Source organism: Trichechus manatus, unplaced genomic scaffold (genome assembly GCF_000243295.1).
Source record: "Trichechus manatus latirostris isolate Lorelei unplaced genomic scaffold, TriManLat1.0 scaffold00194, whole genome shotgun sequence".
NCBI lineage: Eukaryota > Metazoa > Chordata > Mammalia > Sirenia > Trichechidae > Trichechus > Trichechus manatus.
In genome coordinates this window covers 1,913,147-1,936,468 of record NW_004444130.1, presented here as the reverse complement: position 1 = coordinate 1,936,468, position 23,322 = coordinate 1,913,147, and the positions used below count along the sequence as shown (strand labels likewise).

Genomic DNA, 23,322 nt, shown 5'->3' with positions numbered 1-23,322 from the left:
TCAAACCCCAGGATCTCAAGCCTGCTTCTAGGAAATCAGTCTAGCTTTCATATCTGAAGTTTTCCTTTGAGTTCTTTAGAAGGATTGACTGATATGAACCCAACCAATGCAAATCTAAGCAACTCACCGGAGATTCTTCCCACCTATGCCCACAGTGGTGAACTCAATCACTCGGGTGTTCGGATCCACAGCCCCACCACTAGGTCCTCGGAGCTCTGGGTTGCGCCGATGACCGCTGATGTAGTCTGAGTCTTTCAGGTCAAAATGGCAGACAGGTAAGAAGCTTCGCCCTTTCACTACCAGGACTGGGCCTTGTTCTCCAGGTGGCAGGTTGGGAATCCTGAGAAGAGAAGGTTATTTTTATTTATTTATTTCTCACTCAGTTGCTGCTTCTGTAGTTAGTTGGAAAGGAATATTACAGCCACAGAATGTGAGCTCCATGAGAGCAGAGGTTGGGTCTTTCTTGGTCAACACCATGACCTCAGCACCTTGGACAGTGCATGGTACATAGAAAGTGCTCTTTAATTAAATGTTGAATGGATGAATGCATGCATGGACTGAATATGGGGAACCTGAATTATGGTTCCTTTTGTGTCCCTGACTATGACTGCAAATTACATCCTCCCTCAGTGGTGAGAAAATCTTCCTGCTGTGAAATGAGCACAGAGTTTTACCCTCTGGGACCTCACATAGGCATCTGGTGGGATATGAAAACTGGCCCAGAAATAGTAAAAAATTATCCTGAGCTCCTTGGAGGAGATGAACTGGATGTAAGCAGACTCCTGGCCCCAGGACCCAGCTGGGATGGCTCAGGTGTGGGAGGGGTTCCTGTGGTATGATTGGTGGGACTCCCAGAGGCTATGATGGCTCTCATAGGTCTCTGCCACTCTAACCATCATTCACAGAATTTCTCTGTAGGGTAGGTGCTCTCCTTGGAGCCCTCCTGGGAATGAGTACTACATCAAGTACTACTCTTATTGTTAAATGTTACTGGATTAGCTTTTGTCTGAATGGGCCTGAGCATCTTGTAAACCTCACTTATTTATGTACCTGTTCTCCCACTGCCTAATGCTTCCTGTGCTTACTGTGTGCCAGGTACTGTTCTAAGCTCTTTACTTAATTCATTTAATCCTCACCATAACTCTCCGAGATGGGTATTGTTATCTCCATTTTATATATGAGGACATTGAGTCTCAGAGAAGGTACAAGAAAGATTTTCCAAGTCCATGCTTGCCCAAGGAGCAGAATCCACCTGGTTTTCTGCCTGTTACTCAGAGTAATCTGGTGTGTCCGGGAAGGGGGAGGTGGGCAGGGAGAAGTCTAGAGAAGGTTGTTGCACAGAATAAAGACCAAAGTCTCCTTGTTCTCCAAAGGCTGGCCCTTTATATCTTTCCAAAGGGAAAAGTGAAACTTTGGGCTGTCTTTGTGTGTGTGTGTGTGGGGAAGGGTTAGGGATTGAAAGAACAGTAGGGGGAGAAAAGAACTGCAGAACTTTGTCCCTGAAAAGATGGGAGGTTCTGGGGAGCATGTTTTCTTACTGGCAGAAAAGGTTACTCTCAAAGTCTCCAACTTCCAATGGGGAAAATTTCACTTTGAGCTTCTGATGTTTCCCCACAGGCACAATGCCTGAGGGGGGATCCACACAGAAGGGTGACGGAAAGCTGTCGTTCCAGTGTTCCATGGCACTATCCAGAGAGCTGCCCGTGCGCAGTGTGCCCTGGCTAAGCTGATCCTTATTAGAGGAACCTGGGGGCAGACAGAGAGCAGATGTTCCCCATTTGCAGTGAGACCTGTGGGAGCAGTGGAGGCAGCCCACTCACAGGTCTCTGTGGGCTCACCTCTTGTAGCAGGTATACTTAACCTGGGGCACGACAGGTAAGGAGTTGGCTCAAATCTCTCAAAGATGATTCTTGAAAAACTTCTGTTAATTCCATAATGTTTTCAAATTTGTTTCCTTTTGTTTTGTTTTTCCTGTGACTCAAGGGGGCAGATTAAGTAGGTGTCTGTGGATGGATTTTCTGTCTTAGAATAATAGGCTGTGGACATAGTTTTTGGAGAATCATTGCTCTACAGTGGGGGTTAACAATCTTGGATAGGTTCAAAAGGTCTGTGGATCTCCAAAATTGTAGTAATCATAATAACGAATATTTGCCTACCAAATGCTGAGCCCTCTACTAAATGCTTCATGCATAGTAACTGCAAACTTGGATGTGGGTGTATTTCCTTGGGGAGAGGGTTCACAGCTTTCATTGCTTCTCCAAGGGGTCTGTAACCCCCAGAAGGTTAAGACCTATTATCTGTGAGAGAGAGTAGTGGCCTAGTGGGGGACCTAGGGCCAGGCTCCAGGAAGGCAAGGCTAGTTCTGGAGTCTCTTAGGCTCATTGGGCTTTGCAGACACCATGAGGCCCTGCTTTCTGTGAGTTACTTAGGAGGCCATCTGAGCAGCACTGGCTTCTTCATGACCAAGGTCCTTCTACTAACGGGGACTCAGTTCAAGCCCTTGGTTTTATGTGTCATTGCATTTACCTTGGTTTTCTGGCATTGCAAAGCTGACAGCCTTCCCAGTCTCTTCTGAGACCCAGCTGAACTCCAGCTGCACATTTCCTGAATTAATCAGATCAAGCCTGCAAATATATCAGGGATGGACTTGAGAGACATGCTGCAGGTGATTTTTGTCCTGTCTGCACACCATCTATACTGTTACTTACTTTTTTTCTTTAAGTCAGTCGCTTTGTTTCTTAAATATTTTTAAAAGGCAAGTTTATAAGCAATTTTATCTGAAAGCATGCATTTGATATATTAGTTATACTACCTTCTAAAACACACAAATATATATATTTGTATATAAAAATATCCCAGTGTTTAGCACTTGAAATCATCTTGTGACCCCTGTACTCTATGAAACTATGCAATGAGCCCTCAGTGTGAATCCCTGTCGTCCTGGAGTCAGCCTGTTCATCTGAAAAACTTCCCTGAGAGAGGAAACAAAAACTATTTTACATGACAGTGTTTCCCTTAGGTACAAATTCGGAAGACCCTCCCTTCCTGAAATTACCTCCCACCAGAAACAATGTCCTGGTGATCAGAAGCCATTTTACCCCTGGCTGAGAAACAGACTTGGATGTTAGTTGCTTTGAACTCAAATTCTGAATCAGCTGAGCCTCTCTTTGCCTCCATCTTCCCTGCTCTAAGACAAGAACAGGGAGCAAGAAACCTTTTCTCTCACAACCACAGCAAGAGGATGAGGCCTTGGTACAAGAAAATGAAATATATGCACATGCTCTTCTCGTCTTAGGGGAGCAGTAACAGTTGAGAGTTTGGTGAGGAGTAGGTCTAGAATGGGGTGTAGGGATTAGAGTTCCATGGTCCGATCCAGGTAGACCACATAGGTATGCCTGAAATCAAGTGCTTTGACCACAGGGGTTTGTGATTATTGTGTGGATTTATGAGCACTGATCTTTATCCTAGGGAAGAGAAAAATTTTATAATGTGGAGAAATCTCAGTGGCACAGAGGACTTTTCATAAAAAGTGTACTTTGTTAGCCAGGGGTTGGCAAATGTTTTTGTGAAGGGCCAGAGAGTAAATATTTTTGACTTTGTGGGCTATACAGTCTCTGTAGCAACTACTTAATTTTGCTGTTGTAGCATGAAAGCAACCACAGATGATACATAAACAAATGGGTATGGCTGTGTTCCAATAAAATTTTATTTACAAAAACAGGGGGTTGGCTGAATTTGGCCTATGGGCCATAATTTGCCAACCCCTCCCTTAAGTAAAATGTCCATCAGTAGAAGATCATACTTTCTGACTTACATCTTTTGGTTCTATAACACTTACAGAGGACATTTAAAGTGCTTTCAACGAATGCAAAATCTCTTAAAAAGATTTACAACTAATGATAATTTTACAAAAAAGAAAGATCAGTGGTTTACTATTTTGTGTTTGTAATTCTCAAAAAATAGTTACAGACCTCCTCTCTATCTGTCTTTGTATATGTAGCTCTTTCTGTTTCTCTTACTTCTTCATCTGGTTACCTCCTATTTGTCCTCCAAAATTCAGCTTGGGCACCAGCTTGTCTAGAAAGCCTTTCCTCGACATGCTGTCTCTCCTGTATCTTGGTCTGTTTTAGGTTTTCTTTTGTTATATGCATAGAACACCACCATGCTACAACCATTATTTCACCCATTTCTACCCACCCCCCAACCTTGTTCCCAGACTACGAACTCTTGGAGGACAGGGCTCATGACATCTTTGTATCCCTGCATCTGAGTGTGAGTAAAGGGGTAACATAATCCTTTCTCCTTCTCAAAGACAAATCTGACCTTCAATCAACTTCCTAGTCCCGTTCCTCTGGAAACCTGATATAAGAGAAATGTCAACTGTATTATTAAGCAACACTGTTTATAGTAAAAATGACCCCTGATTGGTAAATCACATCTGGACTGGAAGAAACTATGAGTACTTGGAAGGAAGCCATAGCTTTGGGGTTCTCTGAGTGTAGTGTAGTGACTCTTATAATTGGGCATGCCCCTGGCAGGGTACCTGAGAGATGTGTCTATGGGATGGTTATGAGAAATGTTGGCTTCTGTTGGGCATGGTGCTTCTAAACCAAGGTGGACCTTATGCTCACTAGTGTGGATATTGTCTGAGCTGTCTCCTGGGAGGGTGGCAATGAGAATAGTTCCTGGGGGGCTGTCTGGACTACTCCAAGGGTTATTCCCACTGAAGAGGACTGCCTAATGTAACCCCCCTGGTGGGATTTGTTTTATGGCCTATATCCTGATGTCAAGTGTCGTCTTCAATAGCTTTGTAAGTTTGGATGTTTCATTGGACCCAAAAAGATCCCCTGGTGGGTGCTTTAGTATGCTATGATGCCTGGCATATACTGAAATAGAAACTGAATAAATGTTTGATAAGTGAGTGAACGAATGATGGAATAAAAGAGCTTTTCTAATAAGTGTTTTGAGGCTTTTGATGACTCACTCAAACACTCGGGTCTGGTAAACCAGTGTTTCCTTAAAGCATACATCACTCGTCTGGCACCGGTATGAAGCAAAATCCACATTGGCACTGATCTGTAGCTGCAGTTCTCGGTAGTTTTCTTCCAGTATGGTATGGGCAGGCTCAGGATCTGTCTCTATCACCTGTAACAAAGGCAGCCATGTTCTCAGTGATGCAGAGCCAGCCCCTTCACAGGGATAATGAGGGGATAACACAGTGCTTTATTCTATCCATGCCAAATAAAACCAATCCAGAATAAGTTATTAAGGCAAACCTAAATTATTTCTAGAATGGAAAAGGAAGAAATTCAATAACAAGTTATTGGGAATATTAGGACTGCACTGGCATAAGTTTTGGAATCAGATGGACTCTAAAAAAGGTAGAAGAAAGGAAATCATAAAGATAGAAACAGAAATTAATGACATAGAAAACAAACCCCACACAACAAAGCCAAAAGTGATTTATCTGAAAAAAATAAAAACCTTTGGTGAGACTTAGCAAGAAAAAAAGAGAAAATACAAATAATCAATATCAGGAATAAGAAGGTGGATATAACCAAAGACTGTACAGATTTAAAAAGATGAAAATAAAACATTATGAATAATTTTATGAAAACTTGTTGAAGGACAAATTCCTAGAAAAAATAATTTTATAAAGTTGACTCAAGGAGAAATAAAAACCCTGAAATGTCCTGTAACTATTAAAGAAACTGAACAGTAGTAAAGAGATCTAAACAAACAAACAAACAAAAAACTAACTAAATGTAGAAATAAAACTTGTTAATAGAAAAGACAAATTAATATTATAAAAATGTCAATTCCGTCAACTCCAGACCTTCTGGAGCCACAGTGGGTGGATGAACCCCTGAAACTATTGCCCTGAGATTATCTTCAAACTTTAAACAAAAAATATTCCCTGAAGTCTTCTTAAAACCAAATACTAGTTTAGCTTAACTAGTAAAAAATGTCTGCCTTGACCATTATGCCCTTATAAGAACTATCTATATGGGATCAGATTGACAACAGCAAATTGAAGGATTAGGGGGCAGCAAGTTTATGTCAATGAGGGAGGAACAACTGAGAAAAGGAGGGTGAGAATGGTTGCACAACTTGAAGACTGTAATCAATGTCACTAAATGATACGTGTAGAAACTGTTGAATTGGTGTATGTTCTGCTGTGTATATTCTCAACAAGAACAAAATAAATAAAATTTAGGAAAAAATAGAAGATATACAAATGGCCAATAAGCACATGAAAATATGCTCAACATCATTAGTCATTAAGGAAATGCAAATCAAAATCACAATGAAGTATCACTTCATCTCCATTAGAATGGCTATTATAAAAAAAATGAAAATAAGAAGTGCTGGCGAGGATGTGGAGAAATTGGAACCTTCATACATCTGTCAGTGGAGGCTTGCATGTTGCTACAATGCTGAACAGGTTTCAGGGGAACTTCCAGGCTAAGACAGACTAGGAAGAAAGGCCTGGAGAGCTACTTCCAAAAATCATCCAGTGAAAACTCTTGTGGATCCACAACCAATCATGGGGATGGCACAGGACTGGGCAGCGTTTCATTCTGTTATGCATGTGGTTGCCATGAGTCAGCAGCCAACTCGAAGGCAGCTAACAACAACCTTAGATATATACTTACCCCTGGACTTCCCTAATGTAATTAGCATACAATTAAAAATAGTTGCTCATTCAAAAAAGAAAAAAAAAAAAAAGTCAGTTCTTCCTGAACTGACCTATAGATACAAACCAATTCCAATCAGGTTTACATCTGGGTTTTTCATAATACTTGGTAAACAGATGCCAGAACTATATGGAAAACTAAAGGGCCAATAATGACCAGGATACTTCTGAAGAAAATAATATGGAGGAGGGACTTACCTTTCAGATATCAAAGCTGGTTATGAAGCTATAGAAATGAGGAGAGTATACAATTAGCACAGAGTTAGACAAATTTGACAGTGAGATAGAATAGAGAGACCAGACACAGCCTCAAACCTGTTGCTGTTCGGTCGATTCTGACTCATACAGACCCTATAGAACAGAGTAGAACTGCCCCATAAGGTTTCCAAGGAGCAGCTGATAGATTTGAACTGCTGACCTTTTGGTTAGCAGCCAAGCTCTTAACCACTGCGCCACCAGGGCTCCAGACACAGCCTAGGTATATATAAAATATAGATATGACAATGGAGTCATGGCAGGTCACTAGGAAACAGAAGTGATAATAAAAAAAGGGAGCTGGAAAGATTAGTTATCTGGATGGAAAAAAATAAAATTGGATCCTTGCCTCACACCATACATAAAATCCAGACAGGTCAAGGGCTTAAATACCAAAAGCGCAGCTCTTAAAACTTTTTTTTTAATAGGTGAGTAGCTTTCTGTTCGGATAAAGACGGCTTTTAAAAACAAGACAGAAAAAGTGATAAATACACAAGATTGATAAATTTGACTATATTAAAATAAAGAACACCTTTGTTCATCAAAAGAAACATTAAAGAAGATGAAAAGATAAGGTATAAACTGGGTGATGATTATTTACAGAAAAATAATACAAAAGAAGGCTTTATCAAAAATAAAATAGCTTGTACAAAGGACAACCATCATAACTGACATATGAGCAAAAGGCATGAAAAGGAATTCACAGAAGAGATAACTTGCATGGTCAATAACTACACGAAGTAATGTTCAATCTTATTAGTAGTCAGAGAAATCAAATTAGCCCCATAATGAGATACCGTCTTGCATCCATTCAAATGATGAAAATCAAGAATTGTGACTATTGCAAAGTGTTGGAGGGGATGTGGATCAATAAAATCTCTTTGTTAGTAGTAGTTTAAATTGGTACAGCCACTTTGGAAAACACTTGGGCATTATCTTGAAAAGCTGAACATTCATATTTACGTTCATCAATCGTACTTCTAGGAATATAAACTCTTGCAAATGAACACCACGTGACTTGAACAAGAATGCTCATAGCAGCACTGCCTATAATAGCAAAACTCAAAATAATTTTCAAAAGGAGAATGGTTAGATAATAATAGAATTTTATATAGCAGGGAAAATGGATGAACTACTGTCATATGAACAATATGGATGATCACATGCAATAACCTTTTTTAAAATCAAGTTAAAAACAGCTACAACTAAGTGACATACCTTCTTAGAACGCGTAGGTTAAAAAAACAAACAAAGGAATGAGAAAGACAAAATTTATGATAGTGATTACCACTAGGGGGGAGGCAGGGGGATGGAGTAGGTGAAAACCACACAGGTAGTCAGTGTTCTACTTCCTGTGTTGGGTATGGGTTTGTCTTTGTTTATTATATCACTAAAAAGAAAGTAACCAAGGAATAAATAAAAGAGGGGCATCCATGGACCAAAAATGAGATCCTGTCAAGGACCAAAGATTACAATTAGTCCAATTCTGGGCACCTGAGGGAAAAGGAAACGACTCAGAGACTAGCCAGGGCATTCTTGAAGAAGAACCAGGTGGCGGGGGCGGGGCGGGGGGACTTGCTCAACCAAATATCAAGACTTGGGCAAGCTCTACCAATGAAGATGTGTGGTACTTTTGGTACATGTGGTATGAATGACAGGTAGCAAGCTTGGAGGTTCCGTTTGTTACTTAAAATCAAGGTAAAGTAGAATGGGAGCTTTTTCTTTTTCCCATAAAAGAAGGAAATGATGAGAAATTGAACCTGAAAGCAGTGGGCACTCAAGCACAGAAGCCTGGTCAGATTTGTGCTTGATGTCCCTACTCACTTTTCTTTTCGTGGTGAAAGTCCCGGGCATGTTCCTCAACATGTCCACCCACTTGACTGTGCGCATGCGGTCATCCCAGTCGGGGACCTGGTCTGCAGGGAGCTGAAATACTATCTTGGAGAGCTTGCACTTGACCCTCATCTTCTTCAGGGTGATGGGCAAGTCCGACTTCAGGGTCACCACTATGTCCTTGGCACATCCAGGGTGGAGGTGTCCCATCTGAGAAAGAGCCTGGTATTAGTATTTTGGGGAATTCAATCTTGAAAACTCTTGCTATCTGGTGGTGACAGTCTAGAGAACTAGTGAAAGTCAAAAGTCTTGGCAAAAATATATCATTCGAGGCTGTATGTGTAGATTGACTAAAATATATTCAAGACGCTCCTAGATAGAAGTACAATCATGATAACAGCAACTAACATTTATCAAACTGTTACTCATGTCAGGCACTATTCTAAACCTTTATACAATGCTGTGAATCTCCGCAACAACTCTATGCGATATGTACAGATATTACCCCCATTTTACAGACAAGGAAACTGGACCCAGAGATTGAGTAACCTGCTCTAGATTATACCATTAGTATTGGAAGAGCTAGGGGACATTCAGGCAGCATGGCTCCAGATGCTACACTCTTAACCACTTCGTACTTCTTAACCGATATGATCTATACAAATTATGGACGGATGAATGCAGTATACCAGTGGTTCTCAAGGTGTGGTCTGGGGATTCTTGGGATCTCCAAGACCTTTTCAGGGGGCTCATAAGGTCAGAATTATTTTTATAATAATACAAAGATGTTATTTGACTTTTTCACTCTCATTTTCTCATAAGTATACAGTGGAACTTTCCAGAGGCTACATGACATATGCTACTGCATCAGAAGCAGAGATGAGAATCGAGCTGCCTTCCATTAAGTCAGCCATTAAAGAGATTTGCAAAAATGTAAAATAATGCCATTCTTCTTACTAGAATTTTTGTTTTGTTTTGGAAAATACAGCCATTTTCATAAAAATATGGTATTTATATTAACAAGTAATGGGTTTATTATTGTGCTTTTAAATAAACAAATACATACTTTTAAACATTCTCAGTTTTATTTCTAATATGGTAAATATTGATTTAGCATATAAAACACACATACATACATATACCCACATATACACCATATATATATCAAAGTCCTATCATGCTACTGACAGTTAAAAAAAAAACAAACAACTCTTCCCCCTCTGAAAAGTGAGGGGAGAATAATGCCTAGCATTTGCCAAGGCCATGAATGCACGCGTGTGCATGTGTGTATACGTACGCAGGTATGTGTGTGTATGTACAGGGATGTGTAAATGGACCTTAAGAAGCTTAAGCTTCTCTGATTAACACTTTGCTAACAAAGATAATGCTCAAAACTAGATTACCCTATTAGATTATCCTGTGTCTGTTTCTTCATCTGTAAAATGCAGATAATAATAGTATTACCGTACAGGGTTGTTGTGAGGATTAAATGAATTAATCCATGTAAAGGTCTTAAACTACCTCTGGCATGTAGTAAGCACTCAATTCACAGTAACTACTATTAGATATGGAATCTGTCAGGAGGATTAAAATGAACTTTACATCCCTCCAGGAAGCAAAACTTCTTCCTGACAGCACCCAAAGATTTAAAGGTGAAAAAGCAGAGTCCTCAACCCTCTGTACTCCTCCCCTGGAGTTCTACGGTTGAGCAGACTTGGTGACTCCTGTAAGTCAAGCAGGAGGCAGTGAATACTAGCATCCTGGGAAATCAAAAGTAAACTGTCTGCAAAAAGCAATTTATGACCAGGGGGTACAATCAGCTACAATGTTGTCCTGGGTCTTGTTCAAAGTGGAGCTTCAGTGAGCAATTCATAAAATGTGGGCTGTAAGATGCTCAAAGAAGGAGTTAGAAAAAGGCGCTCTGGAGGTAATAATAAATTTGGAAAATCCCAGGTATAAGCAAGTTGACTAGGTTTTAATATGTTCAAGAGCACTGAGAACCTCTAAGAGAACGATGTAACTTGCAACATTTTCTGAACCTCAGTTATCCACAGAACCTACCATCCATCTTTTAGCTTTTGGTTAACTACTTTTGCAGGACTAATATTCTAAAGAACGTACACCTAGGGGAACACAGGATTACATTCTGGGATAGGAAGACTGGGACCTGTATTTATCCATATAAGCCTTCCTGGAATTCCTCAACATCAGCCTAGCAACAGTCTTGGCAGACTTCATTCTCTCCTCTTCCCCTCTTAGACCAAGGGGACATGAACAGTGTTCTCCAGCACCAGGTCTGAGTGAGGGATGGTTTCTAGGTTGTCTCCCAGCCTGGGGAAGCAGACCCTGCATCCATGGGAACAAGTTTGCAATCAAATCAGGGTTGGCTCAGGCCTAAGGGAGTCCAGAAAACAGTGAATGGCTTTTACTTACCTGTGGGGAGAAAGAAAGTGTAGCTAAAACAGGCCATTCAAACCGTATCGCATTCACTTGACTGTGGTTAGTGATTGTGAAGCTCACGGTATAGCTGTTGCCAATGTGGCAGTCCCCAAAGTGGATGTGGTCCACCAGAGCAGCTAGGGGACAGAAGCAGAAGGCCAGTGAGTCCTCCCTGGTCTCCTCCTAGGGCTCTCCTCCCTTAGGAGGCAGTACATGATAGATTGTGCCTTATCCTCATGAATCCCTCCCTCCTTGGATTGTTGCATTTGAAAACTGAAATTTGTGAACAGCCAAGATTATGCTCCCACCCCAGGGGAATCTACCTACCTATTAATCCATCCATCTATCCATCCATCCATCCATCCATCTATCCATCCATTCACTGATCTACCTTGGCCCTCACCTCCATTTGTACAAGAGAAGACATACACCTCCAACTCCATTTGTTTGGTGAGACAATGCTATGCAGGGTTAGGGTGGCCAGATAAAAATACAGGAGGCCCAGTTACATCTGAATATCAGATATCGCATGGGACACACTTATACTAAAAATGTATTCACTGTTTATCTGAAATTCAAATTTATTCTTATCTGCTAAATGTGGCAACCCTATTACAGGTATGAAACTCGATTTCTGAACTAGGCTTCACTGCTGACTCCTGTGAGGCCACTGACAAGAGAGATGTCACCCTGTAGTAGGAAACAGGGGTGAAATACTAAATACATAAGAAGCATTAAGTGTAATCCTTGTTGTGTGCTATCTAATGCTACACTCCAGGACTGTGATTAAGCTCATAGAAAAACTTTTGGACTGTGTTTATAACTCACTACACAACAATCAGCCACACAATTAGGGTGCTTAACAAATGTTTTTCACTAATAATGAAGTAAATTTTTTTCCAATCCCAAGGAATACAGTCAACCAAGTGAAGCTGTGGTAGAACAGCACTTCTTAAGCTTTAATATGCCCATGGATCACCTGGGGACCTTGTTAAAATGCAGACTCTGATTCAGTAGGTTTGAGGTGGGGCCTAAAAGTCCCACTTCTAACAAGCTCCCAAGGAGCCCTGGTGGCACAGTGGTTAAGCGCTTGGCTGCTAATTGAAAGGTCGCAGTTTGAACCCACCAGCCACTCTGTGGGAGAAAGATGTGGCAGTCTGCTTCCGTTAAGATTACAGCCTTGGAAACCCTATGGGGCAGCTCTACCCTGTCCTGTGGGGCCGCCATGAGTCGGAATCGACTTGACAGCACTGGGTTTGGTTTTTGTTTTTTAACAAGCTACCAGGTGATGCAGATACTGTAGGCTCTCAGACGGCACCTTGTGTAGTGAGGCTGTAGAGGATGCTGCTGCAGAGGGTGCACAAACCTACCCCTCTAATGAAGCAAGCCCATCAATTCTCTTAGAATATCTAGGAGACATGGTTCAGATGAGCAGACAGATAAAGGCTTTAGCCTGGAAAAACTACAAAGAGGTATTCATTCACTTATTAGCTGAACTGGAATTGTAATACCTATTAAACTATAGGGGTCCTGGTGGCACAATGGTTAAGCATTTGGCTGCTAACCAAAAAGTCGGCAGTTCGAATCCACTAGCTGCTTCTTGGAAATCCTATGGGGCAGTTCTACTCTGTCCAATAGGGTCTCTATGAGTTGGAATCAACTCGATGGCAATGGGCTTGGTTTGGTTTAGTTTATTAAGCTATAAGCTCCTTAAGGGCAGAGACTGTTTCTTATTAGTCTTTGCAACTCCAGGGCACATGCACAATGAGTGCTCAAAAAGTGTTTATTGAGCACATGAATAAATGGGTGAATGAATGCAGTGACTGTGTCAGGCACTACAGAGCATACAGTGATGAAGAGGATATTCATCCCTAAATTCCCAGGAAGCCAGCCAATCTGCTATTAAACTTCACTCTCCTTTTGAAATGACCCAAGAGCCAACAGTTGTTGACACCTCACTGCTGCTTCTCCCACCTGCTACCACGTCTTCCATAATGTTTTCCTCGGAGACCTCTGTGATATCGGAGATATCTGAAGCCTCCTGGCTGTTGGAAGCCACCAGCCCGTGGACATTGTCCAGGGTGATGTCGTCTTCATAGCCCTCTCCCACCATGTGGATGATGGTCTCCTCATATTGATTGTCGACCACTGACAAACGGATGGTGCCTGCCATTCTCCCAACTTTCTGGGAGTGGAAAAGTACATCAAATTCAGCTGTCTCTCCAGGAGAAACAATGAGGGAAGCTGTGTGAGCTTTCTTTGCTGCAAAGAAAAGAGAAAAGATACGATTTAGAACCAGGTTAAAGAAAGATGCCTCATTAAAGGCCTGACTCAAAGGAAAGCACCCCTCACATGGGAATGAGCCTCAGCTAGAGAGGCCACTGGTGACAAGAGTGGGCATCCTACTCTGGATGGGGTCATAACCAATCCCTTAACAAAAACAGCAACTGAGATCCACACTATCCTCCAGAAGGTAGCCCCTCTCCACTTACCTTTTTCATTTGGTTTGTTTTCTTCTACAATGTAGATATAGGAGGTAGTGGGTCTTCCTTTCAGGGAGAAGACTCCTAGTTGGTCCCGAAGGTCAACATGCAGCTGGCAGAAGGAAAGGAGGATTGAGCGTTAGGCTTACAGGCTGCTCATGGGTTTTCAGTCTGGGGTGAGATGTTGCACTGTGTTTGGGGCAGTACCCAAAAAAATTATCATGGCTAATGCTCACTTTTCAAAGTTTCTTATTAAGAGAGAGATAGAATAAATATTAGACCTGAAGAGGACAGAAGAAAATTTAGTCAGGTCAGCCCTTGTTATCCAGGTGAGGAACCTGAGACCCAGAGAGTAAATGTGACTTTCTAGGTCATACAGATAAATAGTGTCAAAATGGGGTTGCCAAGGCCTCTGTTATTGACAGAGGCAGTTGTAAAATATACGCTAGGCTAATAAAATAGAAAGGAATACTCATAATTCTATGAGGACTTGCATGAATGTGAGTTCCTAAAACCCAGTGAAAGCCAATATCTCCTGGGTACCAAGCATTACTTGTCCGATAGCATAACACTGAGCATACTATCAAGATAAGAAGAAAACCAAAATGTGCATCTGACCAACTTGGAGAAAAGGAGTGGTTCCCAGATCACTGTAAGGAAGATAAGATTAAAGCTATTTATCTGACTTTAGGTATGAGAAATCAGCAGATATTTTTAGATGATAGAAATGCTGGCACCATCATGAACAAAATTGAATAATATAAAGGTGAGGGATGAGGAATAAGGAAGAAATAATGACATCACAAAGGAACCTTATGAGATAAAAAGGCATTAACTATTTAGAAAAAACCTTAATAAAAGAAACTACGTGGAGAAATTACATGACAAAAAAATTGACATAACAGAAGATGTAAATAAATGGGTTAGAATCCGAAATATTGCTCCTGGTGGAGGGCCTAGATACTCTAAAGTAGAAATTCTTCACAAATAATTCATAGGCTTCCCAATAGTATTTTCTTGAGGAACATTATAAAATGATTCCAATGTTCATTTTAGAGACTAAATAGTCAAAAATTGTTAAGAAAATTTTTTTTTTTTTTAAAAAGAGGGAGGAGGTAGGCAGGAATTCACTGAACTAAACGCTATAACATTTTATAAAGCCACAATAATGAAAGCATCGCAGAATAATGGAAAACTAAGTAACTTGAACTCAAGAGAAGAAAAAAAAAGCTAGATTAAATATATAAAAAATCTTGAAAGCATCACAGTTTTTAATCAAGTGGGTATGGCAGAGACTGCATCCCAGGCGAAGACAGAGAACCAGCTATCCTTCAATGCCCAGCTCAAATGTCATTACTTCAGTGAATTTTCCCTCAGTCCCCTAGATAGACGTATGTCCTTTTCAAAAGTCCTACAGTTCTTTGTATAACACTTACAAAACGTATCACTTTTTAAAATAAAATTAAAACATAATTGTAGAACGAAAGTCCCTTTAGATGCTGCATTTCCACCCTCCCTCCACCATGAGGTTTTTTTCACTATGTTTTTCTTATGACAAAAGAAATGTTCATGACAGAAAGAAAATGAAAAAAAAAATGAAACAAAACAAACAATGACTAAGCTGAGAATACCCATAGTCCTACTCAACTTGGTGTATACCATTGCACACTGCCTTGCACAGCAGTTACTGGTATACTGTGTAGTCTGCTTTCCTACATTCCTTGAGGACAGAGACCATGTCTGATTCCCCTCTGCATGTCCCATGTCTTACACTCAGGTTAATGTATAAGACCATCAAAGAGGATGCTATATTAGGGATGGGAGAGACATCCGTGTAAGAAGTTTAACTACTGAATGATTTTGCTCCCTTCCCACCCCATGCTTCACCCTCCAGTATTACCTGGGCTGGGATGGTGCCATTGTTCTTGAGGATGAGAGGAAGTTTCTCTGAATGACCAAGCAAAAGCCTCTTAAAGAGGAGAAAGGGGTTTCCAAGTTGGTTATAGAGAACTGGCCGTACAACGATCACTCGAGGGAGGTTCCCCTCTCCCATGATATCAAACACAAGGCTTCGGTTCTTGGCCAGGTTGCTGCAGGGAACAGTAAGATCAAGGCCTGTCAGCCTGGCCTGGCAGGACTGGCATTCCATAGAGGGTGTGGCCTGCAGTCTCGCTGCAGGAGAGGGAGTTGGTACCTGGGCAAGCCATCCAGTGCTGCCTCAAAGATACACTGATAGGTCTGCATGGTCTGCGGGGTAAAGGACACCGTGGCAAAGGCATGCGAGCGACTGGCAATACACATCTTGTTGGGTTCCACTTCAAAGATGTCGGTGATGCGGGCAATGGCCTGGGGAGGGTGAGCAAGGACCAGGGTGTGTTAGCTGCTTTGCTTTTACACAGGGCTTTCTGCTCATCTCTACTGCCTCTGTTGTGAACTCCCCTCCTCTGAGCTTTGTGGCAGACATTCCATTGCCTGCGTAGTCATGGCTTCTGGAAGGAGTAGCCTAGATACTCTGGGACCCAACCTTGAGTAATAACTGGCTGAACTTGGCTAGACCCACGAGCGGGGGTGGATTATCCAGTAGGTAAAGTAAGCACAGTACTTAGACCTTGCTTACCAGATCATCTGTAGTGAAATTGTTTATTACAGATTAGTAAGTAAGCACAAGTAAGCCCGTGCTTACCTTGCTTACTGGGTCATCCGCCCTTGTCAGGGATTGTAAATTTGAAAAGAGGCTTTGATTCTGTAGGGAGATGCTGTGGGGTTGGGAGAGAGATAGACGCCAGCCATACCTAGAAGCAGAATCTTTGATGTGGTGAAAAATGTGAGATTGTTTGCTACAGATGATCTGGTAAGCAAGGTAAGCCCATGACCATTGATTCAAATAGGTGAACAAAGCCAATCTCTCTCTCTCTCTTTCTCTCTTTATATATCTATCTTCATCTATCTCAACTAAATTGAGCTGCCCAGAGATCAGTGGTTGCTGATGTAGAGCTGAGGTTGAAGCATGAACCATATGCATGATGAGGAAGCCAGGCTAGAGAACGGAGCAAACGCACAGAGAGAAGCAGAGACACCACGAGTGAGAGAACACACGTGGCCCATGAAGGGTGGATGGAGTATCTTCTGGTCTTCTGAAGGCTGCATTTCAGGTGACAGTTTCAGTTCCAAAGAGGTCTGGCTACATGGTGTGTCTGAGATCTCTGATTCATTGCTGTAAACTTTGCTTTGTTTGGGCTCACCTGAATGGGTTTCTGCTTCTTGCAACTCCAACAGCCTTGGCTAGAACAACCTCCCACAGCACTTTATCTGTTCCCTTCTTGTGGCAGCATTTTGGGAGACTGTAGACACAATCCACAACATGGGGCTCAGACCCCTGGCACAGCCTCGAAATGATTTTTTTGTTCTCATGGGAAGCAAGTGGATTCAAGACTATTACCTCTTGTTCTTAGGCTGAGAGCACTAAGGTTTCTTTGCTCTTTTCAAGGGATAACCTTTAAGTCTTCAAATTAGGGAGGAGAACATATAATGTCTGCAAATCCCCTTAAAAATCACTTTTTGTTTAGAAATCAGGTTTGATCTCTTTTTTATGTTTCTGGTACGGAATAGAAAGAAGCCTGCCTCTCAGTGTCCCAGATGAAGTCAGAGAGTAATAGGGTCATAAAAGGAGTTAGATAGTGCCCCCATCCCTACCTCTCCCCAGTGAGAGTCACCTAGGAATGCACCTATACTCAGCTGTAGGTTGAGGTCAACGCCTGTGTGACCTCCCCACTGCCATCACCCCGTGAGCAATGCCAGCTCTGGGGCATGAGATTCCTTCTTTGGGCAGACAGCTGGAGGCAGCTGACATAAGACTAGTAATTGCAACACGTTTGGAAACTAAGGGTGAGTAAGGGAAACCCGTCGACTAAGCCCTCTCTCTCAGTATCCTGAATTTTCTATTCCATTGTGAAGAAAAAGGATGTCAGTATGGTTTGACTCAGGGCCAAGGCAGTTTTGGGTCAGGCAGACCCTGAGATGGACACTTGCTATTTACCTTTTACGTGGATGAAGCTTGGCTTCAAACCTCACTCCCATCCCTGGGCTCTGGGGACCTAAAGGAAGAACTTAGCCTTTCTGAGTCTCATTAACTATAAAATGGGGATAATAATATAAACTCTGGCAACTACAACAATAACACATAAGTTCTGAAAGAGTTATGAGGGTTAAATGAAAATAATAAATGTAAATCATTTAGCACAGTGCCTGGCACACAGGAGGCACTCAATAAATGTTCACTATTTTACCTCATCCTTATAGTTTGCCACCCCCCACCATCTCCTATACTCGAAGAATATGCAGGCCTGTCTGAAACTGGTAAAACCTTTGAAGACATATCTAGAAATTTTCCAAAATTGATTTAAGACCTCAATCTGCCGAATCAAGAAGTCTAGTGAATTCTAAGAAGGATAAATGAAAAGAAACCCACATTTAAATATATCATGGTGATGTGGCTAACCCAGCCACATCTGCCAGACACTTTTGGAGAGATCTGTGGGTCTCTTCACAATGCTCTGTCTATTCTAGGCACACAGTGAGGGCTTGGTAGATAAAGGAGCTGCTAGCTTATCACAGAGGTACCCAGATGAGATACCAATGGGACAAATGTATGGCCCTTGGTCTAGGGGAAACTGCCTGGTTACCTCACGTAGCTTCCAGCAGGGCCTGGGAGCCAGATAATTTCCACTTATGTATAGAGGCTTCAGAGCAGGGGTTTCCAAGGGCTCTTTCCCTGGCTGTATGCCATCCAAGGTAGGCACTGGCCATCTGGAGCATCTTACCTTATTGGAGACAGGCTTAACCACAATGTTCACATCACAGGCAATCTTTCCCACATTGCTGATTTTGAACCGGGCCTTGGCCTGATGGCCCACCAGGACATTGCAGAAGATGAACTTGTTCTCATCCTCCACGAACAGCCCCCTACTCTCTGTGGTCTGCAGGATGTGGTACAGGTTGGGGCTGGAGCAGATCTGGTGCTCCTCAAATATCAAGGCATTGTTGTCTGTCACGAAAGCTAGGGAATGGAGGGAAGAAGGTGAGCAGGTGCCTGACTGCCAGATTCCTGGCTCTGTGATTCCTAATTTGGAGGTTTGAATTCTGACAACACAGAATCATAGAGGAGAGGTAGGGGGATAACACAAGTGGGGGTGAGTGATGGGACAATTCTATCTTCTCTCCCTCTTTTGTATTGTTCTTGTTGGTTGCCATATTTCCAATAACCTTTTCCTTCCAACGAGGAGGGGTATGATGTGAGATCTGGGGTGGGCTTGGGAGGGAAGGAGGCATTGGGCCTACTTTGGTTCAAGGCTGCAGGATGCCTATAGCCAAAGCAAGAGGCGTTCTCTCTGTGCTTCATCTCAGCTCTCACTCGGGCTTAGAGCTGAGCCTAATGAAAAGTTAGAGTGTGCTCAGCTACTGACCATTGTTCTCTGCACGTATGTTGCCCACAGGAGTGGCCTGTGGACTTGAGCAGAATTCCGTGTTCCTGGGTCCTATGCCACATACCATCTCACCATGATTCCCAGATAACACTACTTATCTGAGGACACAGGACCTAAGCCAGGAGGGCTAGGAGTTTAAAGCTGCATGTCCTTGTCTAGGTGTGTATGCCTTGTCTTTAGTGACAAATATGGCTGAAGACTCTAAGGCCAAAGGTCCCAAAGAAAGCAGCCATGCCCATCTGCTAGATACCACTGGAGAGATTTGCCTGGGGGAGGGGTAGTATAAAAATGTACCTCCTTTAAGGGGTGCCGCGTGCCCAGTACCTGGCATACAGGCTTCGGCCAACAGCGTATAAGGAATACCAGCAGGCTGGTCTCTAGGGTCTCGGTCGGAGATGTCGATGGCTATAAACTCCTCGCACCTTCCTACAGGGTCAGCCACACAGTCGACAGTGATGACCTGCTGTCCTCCGGAAGGAATGGAACCAAAACCAGGGTACACAGTGAACATTCCATGGGTGAAGCGAGCCTGCAGGATAAGGGTGGGAGAGGTGGAAGGCTGGAGGCGAAGTGGATGATAGAGTCTGAGACCCACCCCAGAGCCATGAGATGGTGTCGAGAGGGACAGGTGGAGGCCCCTCCCCACAGGAACTCTCTTAGCCTGGAAGGAGGAGGGCCAGGGTGACTCCCAGCGATGGCTGGGGGTCTTCATGGATGGGCTCCCTCAGTGCTTCTTTATATTCACTTCACTCTGACCGATCATGATGGAGTGGGGGGTTTAAGGGAACAGATATTCTCTGCCTCATATAAACTCATCCAGTAGGAATCTCCCAGCGGAGGGTGGGAAGAATGGAATAACGTTTAAGATTATGGACTTTTGAGTCAGTTAGGCCTGGATTTGAATCCCAGACCTTCTATGTACTAACTGTTTGACCTTGGACAAATTACTTCCCTAAGTCTCAGTTCATTTATCCATAAAATGGGGCTAAAGGCCCTAACTTGAGATACCTGGAGGCTTAAATGAGAGAATGTGTGTAAAGCACTTGGCATAGCATCTGAAACAAAATTAGTGTTAAAAAAATGGAACATCAGCATGCATTCCTCTGGTTTTGCCCTCGCCCAGTGTGAGAAGGCTGCTGAGAAGCAGTCTGATGTAGGACGTCCTTCTCTGGGGCACCTGCTCGACCATCCTTGGAAGCTGCCGCGTAGTGGGTGGGGACCTAGTTCCAACCAACTCCTGCTCTTCTTCCCCACAGAGATGCACTCTCCCCACTGGCCTTTCCCCCCTCCTAAATCCCTTTAAGCAGGTACTATGTAATACTGTATTAAGAAGTGATTGATTCTGACAATGCTCAGACACGGACTTTGGATTCAGGAACTTCCCTAAATTCTTATCACACTGATGTAGGTGGCTGAGCAGGCTGGTGCAAAGCACACCTCTAGCAGGCGCTCTTTACACAGGTGTCCTAGTGCTGAGCAGTGTGCAACTGCACAGTGCACAGGAGGCTGTTCCTGACCTAATTCAGTCAGTATTTAGTGGACACCTACTATGTGTCAGGAACTGTACTAGGCACTGGTTTGTTGTGGTTAGTTGCTGTCGCGTTGGCTCTGACTCAAGGCAACAACACATACAGCAAAACAAAACACTGTCTGGTCCCACACCATTTGCATGATCATTAGTATGCTTGAGTCCATTGTTGTGTCTGTTGTGTATTTTGAACGTCTTTCAATCTAGGCGGCTCACCTTCTGGCACTATATCGGACAATATTCTGTTGCGGTCCATAGGGTTTACATCGGCTAATTTTCAGAAGTAGATCACCAGGCCCTTCTTCCTAGTCTGTCTTAGTCTGGAAACTCCACTGAAACCTGTCCACCATGGATGACCTGCTGGTATGTGAAATGCTGGTGGCACAGCTTCCGGCATCATGGTAACATGCAAGCCACCACAGTACAACAAACTGACAGATGGGTAGTGGAGGCACTGGTAATTCCAGCCAGGAATTTGCCCTGACCTCATACTGTTTGCCCTCCAGTGCAGATGGCAGACAGAAAGGAAATGAGCAAATACTTATCAAAACACTGGGAAGAAGGCTACAGAGGAAATAAAAGGGAGTTAAAATAGAAGATAACAGAGAGTGACAATGTGATCAGGGAAACCACTCCAAGGAGGTGATATTTAAGCTGAGATTTGAATGATGAGAGGAAGCCAGCTAAGCAAAAGCAGAGGATGTGGGGGAGTGTGTATAGGAAGAACATTAAAGACAAAGGGAACAGCATGTGCAAAGGGCTTGAGGCAAGAAATAGCTTAGCCTATTTGAGGAACTACAAGAGGACCAGAGGGCAACATGGGGTGAGTACGAGGGAGATGGAGGCTCCAGACTTGACTAGAGAGGGAGGTAAGGGCCAGTATATGCAGAGCCCTGTAGGTCCCAGGGAGGAGCTGGGCTTTATTTTATGAGAAGCCACTGAACATTTTTAAGCAGGAAAGTGACATGGTGTAAACTCATGTTTCAGAAAGTTTGCTTTGTGGTATGCAGGGTCCTCATCAATGATTAGTGGGGAGTAAGATGGGGTGGAGAGGAAGGCTTATGGACTTGAGGGGAGGAAAAACAGTGTGGCAGAGTCACCGAGGGAGTGAGAAAGTGAGCCTTGAGAAAGACATGGTGTGGCCTGCAGGGGAGTGCTGAGGGCCCATTTGAGTGAGGCTTGTGATCATGAATTCAAAGTAGAATCCATCAGCCACACTCAATACCTGACTGCAGATGTATGGTAGGATGGGTCCAGATAAGGTTTTTTTTTCCTGGGCCAGAACAAGGGAGAGAGAGAAAGGAGAAAGAGAGTTCCAAGTGTCTGCGAGGGAGTGATTCTAAAGGTGGTCCACTGAATCCAGGATGGACAAGGATAGAGTGAAGCAAGGAGGAGGTTGGTGCATAGTAAGAAAATGATAGGGTGTTGTCTCAAAGGAGCAAAGAACAGCTGAAATGGGTGGACTTGAGCTAGTGAGCTGGGAGAAATTGATGTGGTGGTCAGAGCGAGGGATCTGGGAAATTAAGACTTCAGAAGCTCTTCAGTTTCCTGTGATACAAGGTTCAGGGTATGACCACAGGAAAGAGTACCCAAGGTAGAGGAGAGGAAAAAGTCATTGGAACTGAAAGGTAGGGTGTTGGAGAGAGGCTGTTTCACTGAAGGCTGAGAAGATACAGCAGGTGAAGAAGGCAAATATATATATATATATGTATAAAATTATGTATGTTAATTAAATAGAAGTCATCTGTTGAAAAGAAGAGGAAGCTATCTAAAAAGAGATAAAAACTAATATGAGAAAACTCAATCCAATTCAATCAATAATTATTGTTGTCCACAACGTGCAGAGTACCTACTTCTACCTATTTCTGCCTTCAATGCAGATGTGGTGCCTAGAGCTGAAGCAGCCATCTTGGAACCATGAGGGAAAGGCTAAGAGAATCACAAACATCAATTAGGCACTAAAGCAATACTGCCAACTTCCTGTTGTTGTTGTTAGGTGCCATTGAGTCAGTTCTGACTCATACAGACCCTATGTACAACAGAACGAAACACTGCCCAGTCCTGCACCAACAGATTTGCCCAATGTCATATGTCATTTGATTTCTCGACTGCTGCTTCCACGGGCATTGACTGCAGATCCAAGTAAAATGAAATCCTTGACAATGTCAATATTTTCTCTGTTTATCATGATACTGCTAATTGCTACAGTTGTCAGGATTTTTGTTTTCTTTATTTTCAGGTTTAATCCTTATTGAAGGCTGTAGTCTTTGATCTTCATCAGTAAGATCAAGTCCTCTTCACTTTCAGCAAGCAAGTTGTGTCATCTGCATATTACAGGTTGTTAATGAGTGTTCCTCCAATTCTGATACCCCACTCTTCTTCATATAGTCCAGCTTCTGGGATTATTTGGTCAGCATACAGATTGAATAAGTATGGTGAAAGGATACAACCCTGATGGACACCTTTCTTGACTTTAAACCACTCAGTATCCCCTTGTTCTGTTTGAACGACTGCCTCTTGGTCTATGTACAGGTTCCTCATGAGCACAATTAAGTGTTCTGGAATTCCAATTATTCACAATGTTATCCATAATTTATTATGATC

At 42.7% G+C, this 23,322-nt stretch overlaps 1 protein-coding gene across 1 annotated transcript in view; it reads right to left on the bottom strand.

Moving 5' to 3' along the window:
- HYDIN (HYDIN axonemal central pair apparatus protein) overlaps positions 1-23,322 on the bottom strand; it is a 359,230-nt gene that overhangs the window by 31,463 nt on the left and 304,445 nt on the right. Inside the window, exons 57-68 of the mRNA XM_004387835.2 lie at positions 19,515-19,719; positions 18,528-18,763; positions 15,902-16,053; positions 15,608-15,797; positions 13,717-13,819; positions 13,199-13,486; positions 11,219-11,361; positions 8,777-8,995; positions 4,985-5,145; positions 2,527-2,624; positions 1,539-1,746; positions 128-340 (exon numbers count right to left, since the gene is read on the bottom strand). Of these exons, the coding sequence (XP_004387892.1) occupies positions 128-340; positions 1,539-1,746; positions 2,527-2,624; positions 4,985-5,145; positions 8,777-8,995; positions 11,219-11,361; positions 13,199-13,486; positions 13,717-13,819; positions 15,608-15,797; positions 15,902-16,053; positions 18,528-18,763; positions 19,515-19,719 (2,216 nt within the window). The remainder of the gene's footprint in view (positions 1-127; positions 341-1,538; positions 1,747-2,526; positions 2,625-4,984; positions 5,146-8,776; positions 8,996-11,218; positions 11,362-13,198; positions 13,487-13,716; positions 13,820-15,607; positions 15,798-15,901; positions 16,054-18,527; positions 18,764-19,514; positions 19,720-23,322) is intronic.